Source organism: Mandrillus leucophaeus, unplaced genomic scaffold (assembly GCF_000951045.1).
Source record: "Mandrillus leucophaeus isolate KB7577 unplaced genomic scaffold, Mleu.le_1.0 Scaffold1014, whole genome shotgun sequence".
In the NCBI taxonomy this organism is placed as follows: domain Eukaryota; kingdom Metazoa; phylum Chordata; class Mammalia; order Primates; family Cercopithecidae; genus Mandrillus; species Mandrillus leucophaeus.
In genome coordinates, this window is record NW_012098255.1 from 380,426 (window position 1) to 393,207 (window position 12,782).

The following is a 12,782-nucleotide window of genomic DNA, read 5'->3' on the forward strand; positions in this document are numbered from 1 at the left end:
GTTTCCTCATCTGGAAAATAGAGATAATAATACCTAACTCACTGTTTGTTGACAGAATTTGAGATAACATTTATAAAATATTTAGCATAATAGTTGACACATAGTAAGTGCTTACTAGGAGGTGGTTATTATTATTATGTAGATGATATCTGGTTAGTTTTTTAATTACTTCATTATTTTTATTTTTTAAAATGACCTATGTTCATTGTAAAAAATTCACACAGTAGGGAAGGATACAAAGTCACCTCAATTTCTACCATTCATCTGTGTCTCCATGAAGTAAGAGAAGGAAAGGGGACCTGAAACTTGTTTTGTGGTATTTTTTGTTGTTTTTTTGAGGCGGAGTCTCACTCTGTCGCCCAAGCTGGAGTGCAGTGGCATGATCTCGGCTCACTGCAATCTCCACCTCCCGTGTTCAAGCAATTATCCTGCCTCAGCCTCTCGAGTAGCTGGGATAACAGGCACCCGCCACAATGCCCGGCCAATTTTTTATATTTTTAGTAGAGACAGGGTTTCACCATATTGGCCAGGCTGGTCTTGAACTCCTGACCTCGTGATCTGCCTGCCTCGGCCTCCCAAAGTGCTGGGATTACAGGTGTAAGCTACCGTGCCCGGCCCGGGGGCCTGAAAGTTTGTACTTGCACAAGACTGAAATGCGATGAGTGGGGGCCTCCTAACAGGGGTTGTGCAGACCTGTGACCCCTGCCTTTCCCCATTTTCAGTGCCTCCCCTGCCCTCACTGAATCCTGGGCCAGCACTAGAAGAGGGCCAGGGCCTGACCCTGGCAGCCTCCTGCACAGCTGAGGGCAGCCCAGCCCCCAGCGTGACCTGGGACACAGAGATCAAAGGCACAACGTCCAGCCGTTCCTTCAAGCACTCCCGCTCTGCCGCTGTCACCTCAGAGTTCCACCTGGTGCCTAGCCGCAGCATGAATGGGCAGCCACTGACTTGTGTGGTGTCCCATCCTGGCTTGCTACAGGACCAAAGGATCACCCACATCCTCCACGTGTCCTGTAAGTACTTGGATGCTTGGATAGGGAGGCCCAAGGGGTTCTGAGCAGATTGGTGGGACGCCATAGGTCCCTGAGCCAGGCCGGGCTGGTCAACCTGGGTCCTGGAGGCTACAGTGTGTAAGAGAGCACTAGTCCAAATGTGGAAGACCTGGAGCCCGATCCCAGAGGATAGACCTCTCTGAGCTTCTGTGTTCTTTTCTTTAGAAAGGAGATTGCCCTGCTTCACGGGGTTGTTGGGAGAATCAACTATAAATATGGAATTGAAAACACTTTCTAAAATATTAGTTTAGGATTTGGAAACAGATAAACTTAGACAAGCCCTAGTTCTACTTACCAGCTGTTATTCAGTTGTGTTAGGCTTCATTTTCTTTATCAGCAAAATGAGTATAATTATTTATAACTCATACCAACTTTAGACGGTTTTGACGGGAATTAGAAATTATGAACGCAGAGCAACTCACACAGTGCTTAGCGCATTGAAGGTGCTTGGTAAATGGTAGATACTATTTTCCCAGTGTTAGATTTCAAGCTTCTGGAGGGAATAAGACTGTTTTCAGCATTTGGCTCAAAGTAGGTCCTCAACAAATGTTTGTTGAAGAAATGAACGAACTAGTAGGATTGTTACACTTTTGAAGAATCAGGCAACATTTATTCAGCACCTGTTCTGTGACTAGCACTATGCTAGGCAACACAGGACATCCAGAAAATGTGTGATGGATCACTACCTTGAGGGACTTATGGCCTCATTGTACAGGTAAACCAATATAGACTCTCTGAGCTTAGAGAGGGGAGGGAACAGTGTGGCCAGGAGCTGTCAGCAGGGTGGGGCTGAGCTAGGTTTGGCAGCAGATGAGTAGGATGGAGAAGGGCAAGGGAGGGTATTTCAGGCAGGGTGGGGTGGGGGCAGAGCCCTTTGAGGTACCACATGATCAAAGGCATCATTCCCATTCTTTCTCCTCCCACCTCCCATTCCAGTCCTTGCTGAGGCCTCTGTGAGGGGCCTTGAAGACCAAAATCTGTGGCACGTTGGCAGAGAAGGAGCTATGCTCAAGTGCTTGAGTGAAGGGCAGCCCCCTCCCTCATACAACTGGACACGGTAAGGGCCCGAGCCTGGGGAAGGCCTAACTTGAGACTAGGTTCCTGCCCTCTCAGGGCCAGGGTATACTCGCTATGGGATGGGACAGTATATTCTGAGCCCCCAAATAAGTTGGGGTATGTGTTCACATCTCTTGTATTATTATACTCATTGTGCAAGAATATGCATGGTCACCATATATTATTGGCTTGCCCAGGGAATCTAAGATACATGGTTATTAGTAGGGAATAAATGGATAAGCCCTTAAATTTTTTGTCTTTTATTTTATTTTTGTTTTGAGAGAGTCTCGCTCCGTTGCCAGGCTGGAGTGCAGTGGCGCGATCTCGGCTCACTGCAACCTCCACCTCCTGGGTTCACGTGGTTCTCCTACCTCAGCCTCCTGAGTAGCTGGGACTACAGGTGCCCGCCACCACCCCCAGCTAATTTTTGTATTTCTAGTAGAGACAGTGTTTCACCATGTTGGCCAGGCTGGTCTCGATCTCAAGACCTCGTGATCTGCCCACCTTGGCCTCTGAAAGTTCTGGGAATACAGGCGTGAACCACCATGCCTGGCCCTTGTCTTTTATTTTTGTTTTTTTTGAGATGGAGTTTCACTCTGTTGCCCAGGCTGGAGTGCAGTGGTGCGATCTTGGCTCACTGCAACCTCCGCCTGCCAGGTTCAAGAGATTCTCCTGCCTCAGCTTCCCAAGTAGCTGGGATTACAGGTGTGCGTCAGCATGCCCAGCTAGTTTTCTGTATTTCTAGTAGAGTCGGGGTTTCACCATGTTGACCACACTGGTCTTGAACTCCTGACCTCAGGTAATCCGCCCGCCTCAGCCTCCCAAAGTGCTGGGATTATAGGCGTGAGCCACCATGCCTGGCCTTGTCTAACTTTTAAATTGTGAAATATAACACAATATTTCGATATTAATATTTTGCATATTTATGTGAATGCATAAAGTGCACAAGACAGCTGTGTCTTTTTGCAGTTGTTAAGCCAACACTCCTATAACCACCACAATATTGCCAGCACCTCGAAAACACCCACTACCTCCAGTTCCCTCAAGGCATCCTTGGCCTTTTTCCAAGGTCTGAAATATCTAGAGAGTCAGGGAGAGGTTGGGTACACATGTGTGTGAGCCCATGACGGGCATGTTCTCACATGTAAGCATATGAGCGATGCATGTGGCCTTGTGCCTGGGGCTATGTTCATGTATCCTGCCATGCAACATCACGGGTGTTGGAGCAGGCAGTCGCATTTTCCAATTACCTCTACACCCAGCTAGGAGTGGAGTGTCCTGTTGGGTGGACTTTATAACATGTGTACCTGGTACCCAGTGTTGGATGACGTGATGCCTGTGGAAGCATGTGGGATGGCACACGTGTGGATCTTCCCCGGGTGTGTGTAGGGGGTGCCCAGGTCAGGCTGGGCAGCAGGGAGAAAGGACTTCTGCCTAGACCTGCCTGGTGGAGGGAGGGACACCGTGGGAACAGCCGGCGGCTCTGGGTGACGTCATGGGGGTGGAGGGTGGAGAGCTGTCTGGACACGTTGGGTGATGGTGGCTTCAGCCCTTCCGGGCTGGCACCCTTCAGCTTCCCTGTCTTCCAGGCTGGATGGGCCTCTGCCCAGTGGGGTACGAGTGGATGGGGACACTTTGGGCTTTCCCCCACTGACCACTGAGCACAGTGGCATCTACGTCTGCCATGTCAGCAATGAGTTCTCCTCGAGGGATTCTCAGGTCACTGTGGATGTTCTTGGTAAGCACCAGGGTAGAAGAAACAAGGGACCTGGGCCAAGGGCTTGGTGGGGGCAGCGGGAAGCAAGACAGAGACAGTGAATTGGGCAAGTGTTTATTCAGTGGGGGCTGGACTGTGTGTCTTTTGCAGAGAGTCAAACTGAGGTGTGGTTTTAGATGTTTTGTAGGGGAGCTGTGAGGTCTGGGGTGGGTTGTGGCTGCAGGCTTCCACCTCAGACAGTGGCCTGTCTCCAGCAGACCCCCAGGAAGACTCTGGGAAGCAGGTGGACCTAGTGTCAGCCTCGGTGGTGGTGGTGGGTGTGATCGCCGCACTCTTGTTCTGCCTTCTGGTGGTGGTGGTGGTGCTCATGTCCCGATACCATCGGCGCAAGGCCCAGCAGATGACCCAGAAATAGTGAGTACTGGGCACTCCTGGGTGGGTAGAACTAAGCTGAGAACAAAGAAGATGATAGCAGGAGGTGGGCCAGGACCGAGGAGACTGGGTGGCCTGAAAACTGAGGAGTTTCAGACTAGAGGTGGGCAGGGTCTTTCTAGGACTGAGGAGGAGCTAAGGGTCTGGAGCACAGATGGAGCACTCAATCCTTCCACCTTAGTGAGGGTCAGATCCATGTGCCTGGGTGTCGCCAAGTATGCACACGCACACAGCACACACATGCTCTTAAGCTGCACTGCCATCTGCAGCCACACACTCACACTTGCAGGGCCAGCACGGCACCCACAGCCTCCAGGCCTATCTCACTAGGCTCAGCCAGGATAGGCTCACCTTGGAAGGCTGCCGCTACCCTCAGCTCCTGACAAGGGTGTGTCTTTCCCAGTGAGGAGGAGCTGACCCTGACCAGGGAGAACTCCATCCGGAGGCTGCATTCCCATCACACGGACCCCAGGAGCCAGGTGTGTGCCAAGGCCGGGTGCATGCATGCAGGAGTGTGGTCACATTGGGGTCTGCTTGTGCCTGGGCCTCTCTGCAGACCAGGCGCACAGCTCTCTGCTGGGTCAGCCACTGACTCACAGCTGGGGCTGGCTAGGGTAGAGTTGAGAGGGTGTAGTTGCTTTGGGTCTGCTAGGGCTGCTCCAGAAGGCTCCCTTCAGCATTGGCCTGGGGCCTTCTCTGGGAAGCCACCATCAGTTCTGCTTCCAGGGTGGGTTTGGGGTGGCAGTGGGGAAATGAGGATGTTTGTTTCCAAGAGAATGGACCTGTTGGGTTGGGGGACAGGTGAGTAGGGAGGAGGCTGGTGGAGGGCAAGAGGGGAAGAGGCTGAGGGGAGGAGGCTGAGCCCTGTTCTAACTCCCCCATGTCTGGGCCCTGCAGCCGGAGGAGAGTGTAGGGCTGAGAGCCGAGGGCCACCCTGATAGTCTCAAGGACAACAGTAGCTGCTCTGTGATGGTGAGGCCCCCGGCCCCACCGGTGTCCCCACCACTCTCCTCGGGCCCCTGTCCTGGTCCCAGATATGGTGCGTCAGCAGCCCACTTACCAGTCCCTCTCGCCTTAGCCCTGGCTCATGCAGCCCAGCACCGCATCTCTGCTACGTCTTTGTTCTCCCGTCTCCCCCTCCCCATGCCTAACACTTGTTCCTGGTCCCTGATCTCTGGGCCCCTATGCTTCTGAGGCAACCATTACCCCTGCTTGTGCCTGGCCTCTGATCCCACCATGACCCAGCTGTGCCCCAGCATGTCCAGCCACCCTGCTTTGGTTCCTGACTTGCCCTCTGCCCTTGGTCTCCAGAGTGAAGAGCCTGAGGGCCGCAGTTACTCCACGCTGACCACGGTGAGGGAGATCGAAACACAGACTGAACTGCTGTCTCCAGGCTCTGGGCGGACCGAGGAGGAGGAAGATCAGGATGAAGGCATCAAACAGGCCATGAACCATTTTGTTCAGGAGAATGGGACCCTACGGGCCAAGCCCACAGGCAATGGCATCTACATCAATGGGCGGGGACACCTGGTCTGACCCAGGCCTGCCTCCCTTCCCTAGGCCTGGCTCCTTCTGTTGACATGGGAGATTTTAGCTCATCTTGGGGGCTTCCTTAAACACCCCCATTTCTTGCAGAAGATGCTCCCCATCCCACTGACTGCTCGACCTTTACCTCCAACCCTTCTGTTCATCGGGAGGGCTCCACTGATTGAATCTCTCCCAAAATGCATGCAGGTCACTGTGTGTGTGCATGTGTGCCTGTGTGAGTGTTCACTGACTGTGTGTGTGTGGAGGGGTGACTGTGTCCATGGTGTATATTGTGCTATCATATCAGAGTCAAGTGAACTATGGTGTATGTGCCACAGGATTTGAGTGGCTGCGTGGGCAACACTGTCAGGGTTTGGCATGTGTGTCGTGTGGCTGTGTGTGACCTCTGCCTGAAAAAGCAGGTATTTTCTCAGACCCCAGAGCAGTATTAATGATGCAGAGGTTGGAGGTGAGAGGTGGAGACTGTGGATCAGACCCAGGTGTGCGGGCATAGCTGGACCTGAAATCTGCCTCCGGTGTGAGGGAACCTGTCTCCTACCACTTGGGAGCCATGGGGGCAAGTGTGAAGCAGCCAGTCCCGGGGTCAGCCAGAGGCTTGAACTGTTACAGAAGCCCTCTGCCCTCTGGTGGCCTCTGGGCCTGCTGCATGTACATATTTTCTGTAAATAAACATGCGCCGGGAGCTTCTTGCAGGAATACTGCTCCGAATCATTTTTAATTTTTTTTCTTTTTTTTTTCCTTGCCCTTTCCATTAGTTGTATTTTTTATTTATTTTTATTTTTATTTTTATTTTTATTTTTTAGAGATGGGGTATCACTATGTTGCTCAGGCTGGCCTTGAACTCCTGGGCTCAAGCAATCCTCCTGCCTCAGCCTCCCTAGTAGCTAGGACTTTAGGTGTATACCACTGTGCCTGCTTTGAATCCTTTACTAAGAGAAGAAAAATTAAAGAAAGGCTTTACATTTATCCAATGTTTACTACTGGGATTGCTTAAAGTGAGGCCCCCCCAACACCAGGGGGTTAATTCCTGTGATTGTGAAAAAGGGCTCCTTCCAAGGCATCTTCAGGCAGACAACCCCTTGGGAGGGCACCTGAGAGCTGGTGGAGTCTGGAATTAGGGATGTGAGCCTAGTGGTTACTGGGTAAGGTAAAGTTGCATCCACAGTTGTTTGTGATACCTTGGGGAGTTGCTTGGACTTGGTGACAAGGGCTCCTGTTCAATGGTGGTGTTGGGGAGAGAGAGAGCAGTGATTACAGACTGAGAGAGTAGGAGTTCAGGTGAGGTGAAGGAGGTGCTAGGGGTGAGAATGTCGCCTTTCCCTCTGGGTGTTGGATCACTAATTCAAGGCTCTTCTGGATGTTTCTCTGGGTGGGGGCTGGAGTTCAATGAGGTTTATTTTTAGCTGGCACACCCAGATACACTCAGCCAGAATACCTAGATTTAGTACCCAAACTCTTCTTAGTCTGAAATCTGCTGGATTTCTGGCATAAAGGAAAGGCTCCCATCCTTCATTCCCCAGCCAGCCTAGGACTTTGAATGTGGAGCCTGAAGATCTAAGATCCTAATATGTACATTTTATGTAAATATGTGCATATTTGTACATAAAATGATATTCTGTTTTTAAATAAACAGACAAAACTTGTTCTGTCTGGTTCCTGTCTTGCCCCTTGAACTGTGTAAGCTCTGAGTCACATACTCTCTGTCTTGGTACCATCCTTCTGGTAGTCCCAAGTAGGGGAGGACTTAGGATGCCTGTAGCTGGGAGGGATAGGGAAAGAATTGGCTTCCACAAGGCCTTTGGCCATCTCTGAGAGTCCCCAGGTAGGAGAGTGGAGCTAAGAACCCTTTCGAGGATGGCCAGTGCCTTAGTTTGCAAAGTGTTTTAAATTCCTTTTTTTTTTTTTTTTGAGATGAAGTCTTACTTTGTTGCCCAGGCTGGAGTGCAGTGGCACGATCTTGGCTCACTGCAACCTCCGACTCCCAGGTTCAAGCAATTCTCTCACCTCAGCCTCCCGAGTAGCTGGGATTACAGGCGCCTGCCACCACGCTCAGTTAATTTTTGTATTTTTAGTAGAGACAGGGTTTCACCTGTTGGCCAAGCTGATCTCAAACTCCTGACCTCAGGTGATTCACCCGCCTCAGCCTCCCAAAGTGCTGGGATTACAGCGTGAGCCACTGAGCCCAGCCTGAATTCCTTATTGTACTGGAGACTCAACAACAGCTATGTGAAATAGGCAGCAGTGTACCCTTTTTACAGATAAAGAAACTGAAACCCAAGTTAAATAAGTTGTACAGACTCTTAGAGGTGGGAGCACTTAAAGGTCCTCTAGTCTTCTCCCTTCGTTTTCCTAGGTGTGGAAACTGAGGCTCAGTGAAGTAATGTGATTTGACTGAGGTGCTAGACCCATCAGAGGCAGAACCCAGGCATCCTCCCTTGTGCGTGTGCTTTTTACAGCCCTGTGTCACCTTGCTCCAAGGCAAGCCCCAGGTCTTGGACCCAAGAATTCTGGTCTCTAAGGGAGTCAGTCACCTGCTTACACCCCAGACGCCATCACCCCACCCCAGGGCTCTGACATCACCTTCCCTGACCAATGAACAAAGTCCAAGCAATGGGTGAGGATGTGAATGTCAGCTACCTCCCCCACCCTAGGCCCTGTGGTTGCAAAGATGCTCTAACAGGAAGTGGGTTAAGGAGCTGCACTGCTTCCTGCCCCCTAAAGCTGAGCGGGGCGAGGAGGGCGAGTGCCAGGCTGGGCCACGAGACACAGGACACTGTTTCTTGCCAGGGTCCTGGTAGCTTCCTCTTCAACAGCCACTTCCGTGTGGCCGGGGCCCCAGGGGCAGGAGCTGCTGCCCGTTGCCCAGGCCACCCTCCACCCCCTAGTTGGGAGCCCTGCCTCCCTGGGGCCGGGCCAAGCCCAGCAGCTGGCTGGGATCCCATGGGGGACTGGTAGGGCACAGGTCTTGGGGGACAGAGGTGACCGGGCCAGTGCCCTGGGGCTCTGGCCATGAAGTCTCGGCAGAAAGGAAAGAAGAAAGGCAGCTCGAAGGAGCGGGTTTTTGGGTGCGACTTGCAGGAGCACCTGCAGCACTCAGGCCAGGAGGGTAAGGAGGCCGGCTCAGCTTCTGCGGGGTGGGTGGGGAGGCACTGGGTGTCTGCAGCCCGATGCAGCCTGAAGGGCAGAAGCAGTTTCCGGTTCTCTTGGGGAAGGGGCAGTGGCCTGGGGTCACCATTCAAGAGACCTGTAAGTGGGCAAGACAGGAAATGTGTCTCAGTGAAGAAGGCAGGGCGGCTCCCTTGTGTAACTTTCTGGGGATGGGGTGGCTGAGGGGATAAGAATTTGAGCACCCAGGGAGCAGTGAGGTGGAGGATGGAGAGACTGGAAACCGAGGAGGAGTAGATGAAACAGTGGGCAGGTGCCTGGGAACAGGAGAGGGAGGGTGAGGTGAGAGGGTCAGGAGAGGAGTGACTGAAGGGGAAATGATTATCCTTAGGTCTGAATGAAAGGAGACAGGAGAATGGCCCCAGAAGGGTCTCAAGATGGCCCTTGAGGCCGGTGGTTTCCTGGCTGGAGAACACCCAAGGACAAGGTCATGGGCTCTGTTCCCACTGCAGCCTTGCTGGGCTGCAGGGGAGGATGTGGGGCTGGAAATAGCCTCTGCCTCCAGTCTCTGTGATTCTCTTGTTCTCCCTATGCAAAAGAGAAACAGATTCAAAGTGGGGGGCAAGGGGAGAAGCTGCTGAAATGGGGAAGAATGAGAGAGGGCGTGAGGCCTGGCTTGAAGCTGGAGATGGAGGGTGCAAAGGAGGGTGGGTGTGGAGCTGTCTGTGGAGCTCACCCATCTCCCTCCTTGGGTTAGCTTAGAGTGGGCTTTGAAGCCGGAAGGACCAGGGACAATATCAAGTTCACCACGGGGTCTGGCATGGAGCAGTCACTCAAAATCATTTCTTGATTCAATTTGAAATTGAACCCAGGTATCCTCGCTGCCCAGCCCAGCTTGTTTTTGGCACTTCAAGCTCCTCCTAGAGAAGGGCATAATTCTTTCCCCACTCCACCCCATCCCACCCCACCCCAATCTGTCATTTCCTCTTTGTCCCCTCCTCTGCTCTGGGCTGTGGTGCTTGCAGCGGAGGGAGGGTGATGGTGGTTCCCAGATCATTTCCTGCTCTTAGCCCCACCCCTGCGTCCCCAGACACCTCCTTCCCCTTTTCTCCTCCCTCGAGACGACCCCTATCCCCACTGCCCTTGGTTAAGGGAAAGCCCACACCCCAAGGAAGAGTGTTAAATAGCTGAAGCGAGCTTATTTGGCCTTCCTCTTCTCACTGGGCAGAGTGGAGGTGGCACAGCTATCAGTGCAGGACTTACTCCTTTCTAAGGGACTCCTCTCAAGAGCTGTGATTCTTAGCCAAGGACCATGAGATTTAATTGGGGATGATGTTCTCCTCCCTGCTCAGTGCAAACCCTCAGTTCAGCCTTTCCTGGTACTGCCCTTTCCTGTGGCCCACCAACCAACCCTATCTTGAAACACTGAACCCATAGCCAGCCCAGACCCTGCTCCTATAACCCTCCTGGCCTCTTCCTGCATTCCTAGCAGGGAAGGGGCATGCTCTCTAGAGAGGACAGACATCTGACTGCTGAGTCCTGATCCTAGGTGAATCCCAGAGCAGGAGACCAGAACCTCACCTGAACCCAAGGGTGGGTTTATCTTGGGCACCAGAGTAGCAGTGGTGGCCCCTTCTATCCCCCAGGTCTTCCCAGTACAGAGAGGTGGAAAGTGGAAGGAAGGACAGAGAGAGGCTGGTGTGGTTCCTCTCTTTAACCTAACATCCACAAAACAATGAAAGCAGACAGATCTGTGTTTTTGGTTAATTTATCCTCCCTTATCATGTTGGTCTCCTCCATCCTTACAACCTTGCTCCATCTCAGCCCTCTCTCCAGCTCTTTGCCCCAACATGGGTCTCTTCCTTCCCTAAGCCCTATATGTACTCAGTTCTTTCTTTTCCTAATCTTTGATAGTTTGTTCAGTATTTTTTTTTTTTTTTTTTTGAGACGGAGTCTTGCTGTGTCCCAGGCTGGAGTGCAGTGGCATGATCTCGGCTCACTGCACCTTCCGCCTCCCGGTGCCAAGTAATTCTCCTGCCTCAGCCTCCAGAGTAGCTGGGATTACAGGCGGGTGCCACCATGCCTGGCTATTTTTGTATTTTTAGTAGAGAAAGGGTTTCACCATGTTGACCAGGCTGGTCTCGAACTCCTGACCTCATTATCCACCTGCCTCGGCCTCCCAAAGTGCTGGGATTACAGGAGTGAGCCACTGTGCCCAGCTGATTGTTCAGGTTTCTAATTCTCCAGGTCCCTAAGCTTTGGGCCCTCCTCCCTTACCCTACTCTCATTTCCTCGATGTCTCCATCCGTTTGACATCATCCCTCCAATCCTGTCTGTAGCTTTTATCTCTCACCTCAGCTCTCTGATCTTTATCTCCCTAACTCCCCCATCTCTGTGACCCTGTTGTCTCTTCCCCATCTCCTTGACCCAGTTCTTCTATGGCTGTGACTCCTTAGGTTTTTGAGTGTCCTCTTTAAAGGACTCTGGAGGTTCAAAATCAGCAGAGAAGGATAGGATGGAGAAGACCTGGTTTGGATGCTGCTCATGTGACAAAAACTTGGTGGTTTAGGTGACAGCAGACTATTTATGAGTCAAAAGAGTTGGTTTAGCATTAGGCACCCAAGAGTACAGCAGCAGTTCAAACAAGGAGGGGCCTGCCCTATCTGCATTCAATGCTGGGAACCTGAGATCAGTGGGATCCTAGAAAATGGGAGCAGGTACTGAAAGGATGGGTGGTGAACTGTAGGGCTGAGACTAAGACAAGGCAAGAGACGTGACTAGGGTGCAAAATTTAAGGAAGCACTCACTTTCAGTGTCGTACAATTGCCCTAGGTGCCTCTTTGTTTTTTTTTTTAGATGCAGTCTTGCTCTGTTGCCCAAGCTGGAGTGCAGCAGCACCATCTCAGCTCACTGCAACTTTGACCTCCCGGGTTCAAGCAATTCTCCCTGCCTCAGCCTCATGAGTAGCTGGGACTACAGGCACGCACCACCATGCCTGGCTAATTTTTGTACTTTTTAGTAGATACGGGGTTTTGCCATGTTGGCCAGGCTGGTCTTGAACTCCTGAGCTCAGGTGATCCACCTGCCTCAGCCTCCCAAAGTGCTGGGATTACAGCCATGAGCCACCACGCCAGGCCGCTAGGTGCCTCATTCTCAAGGAGGTACTCAAGACTGTGCATGGGCATGGTTGGCATCTGCATGGCCCTGAGAATAACTGCTTCCTTAAATTTTGCACACTAGATGCTTCCCTAATCCCACCCAACTCCTGGCTGTTGTGTGCAGGAGGATGAAGGGTCTGGAAGCCAGGTTGTATGAGAGTTGAAAGATTGTGGTTGGCTGGGCGCGGTGGCTCACGCCTGTAATCCCAGCACTTTGGGAGGCCAAGACAGGTGGATCACTTGAGGTCAGGAGTTTGAGGCCAGCCTGGCCAACATGGTGAGACTCTGTCTCTAGTGAAAATACAAAAATTAGCTGGGCATGGTGGTGTGCGCCTGTAGTCCCAGCTACTCGGGAGGCTGAGGCTGCAGTGAGCCAAGATTGCACCACTGCATTCCAGCCTGGGCAACAAAGTGAGACTCTGTCTCAAATAAATAAATAAATAAATAAAAAGGTCTGGGCGCAGTGGCTTACTCCTGTAATCCCAACACTTTGGGAAGCCGAGGTGGACAGATTACCTGAGGTTGGGAGTTCGAGACCAGCCTGACCAACATGGAGAAACTCTGTCTCTGCTAGAAATATAAAAATTAGCCGGGCAGAGTGGTGAGCACCTGTAATCCCAGCTACTTGGGAGGCTGAGGCAGGAGAATCTCTTGAACCTGGGAGGCGGAGGTTGCAGTGAACTGAGATTGCACTGTTGCACTCCAGCCTGGGCA

General features: G+C 52.0%; 2 protein-coding genes across 7 annotated transcripts in view; both read left to right on the top strand.

The window, feature by feature from the left end:
• Positions 1-7,455, top strand: part of PVRL4 (poliovirus receptor-related 4) — a 19,311-nt gene extending 11,856 nt beyond the window's left edge. For 2 of the 3 annotated variants that reach the window (XM_011976360.1, XM_011976354.1), the window contains 7 exons: positions 723-1,013; positions 1,989-2,109; positions 3,698-3,846; positions 4,083-4,239; positions 4,661-4,736; positions 5,155-5,229; positions 5,569-7,455. In XM_011976360.1, the coding sequence (XP_011831750.1) occupies positions 723-1,013; positions 1,989-2,109; positions 3,698-3,846; positions 4,083-4,239; positions 4,661-4,736; positions 5,155-5,229; positions 5,569-5,793 (1,094 nt within the window). In that variant the 3' untranslated portion in view covers positions 5,794-7,455. The remainder of the gene's footprint in view (positions 1-722; positions 1,014-1,988; positions 2,110-3,697; positions 3,847-4,082; positions 4,240-4,660; positions 4,737-5,154; positions 5,230-5,568) is intronic. The other variant, XM_011976368.1, reaches the window with a different exon arrangement.
• A 1,006-nt stretch (positions 7,456-8,461) lies between these two features.
• ARHGAP30 (Rho GTPase activating protein 30) overlaps positions 8,462-12,782 on the top strand; it is a 22,016-nt gene continuing 17,695 nt past the window's right edge. For 2 of the 4 annotated variants that reach the window (XM_011976431.1, XM_011976453.1), the window contains exon 1: positions 8,462-8,911. In XM_011976431.1, coding sequence (XP_011831821.1) covers positions 8,815-8,911 — 97 coding nt within the window. In that variant the 5' untranslated portion in view covers positions 8,462-8,814. The remainder of the gene's footprint in view (positions 8,912-12,782) is intronic. The other 2 variants (XM_011976437.1, XM_011976443.1) reach the window with 2 other exon arrangements.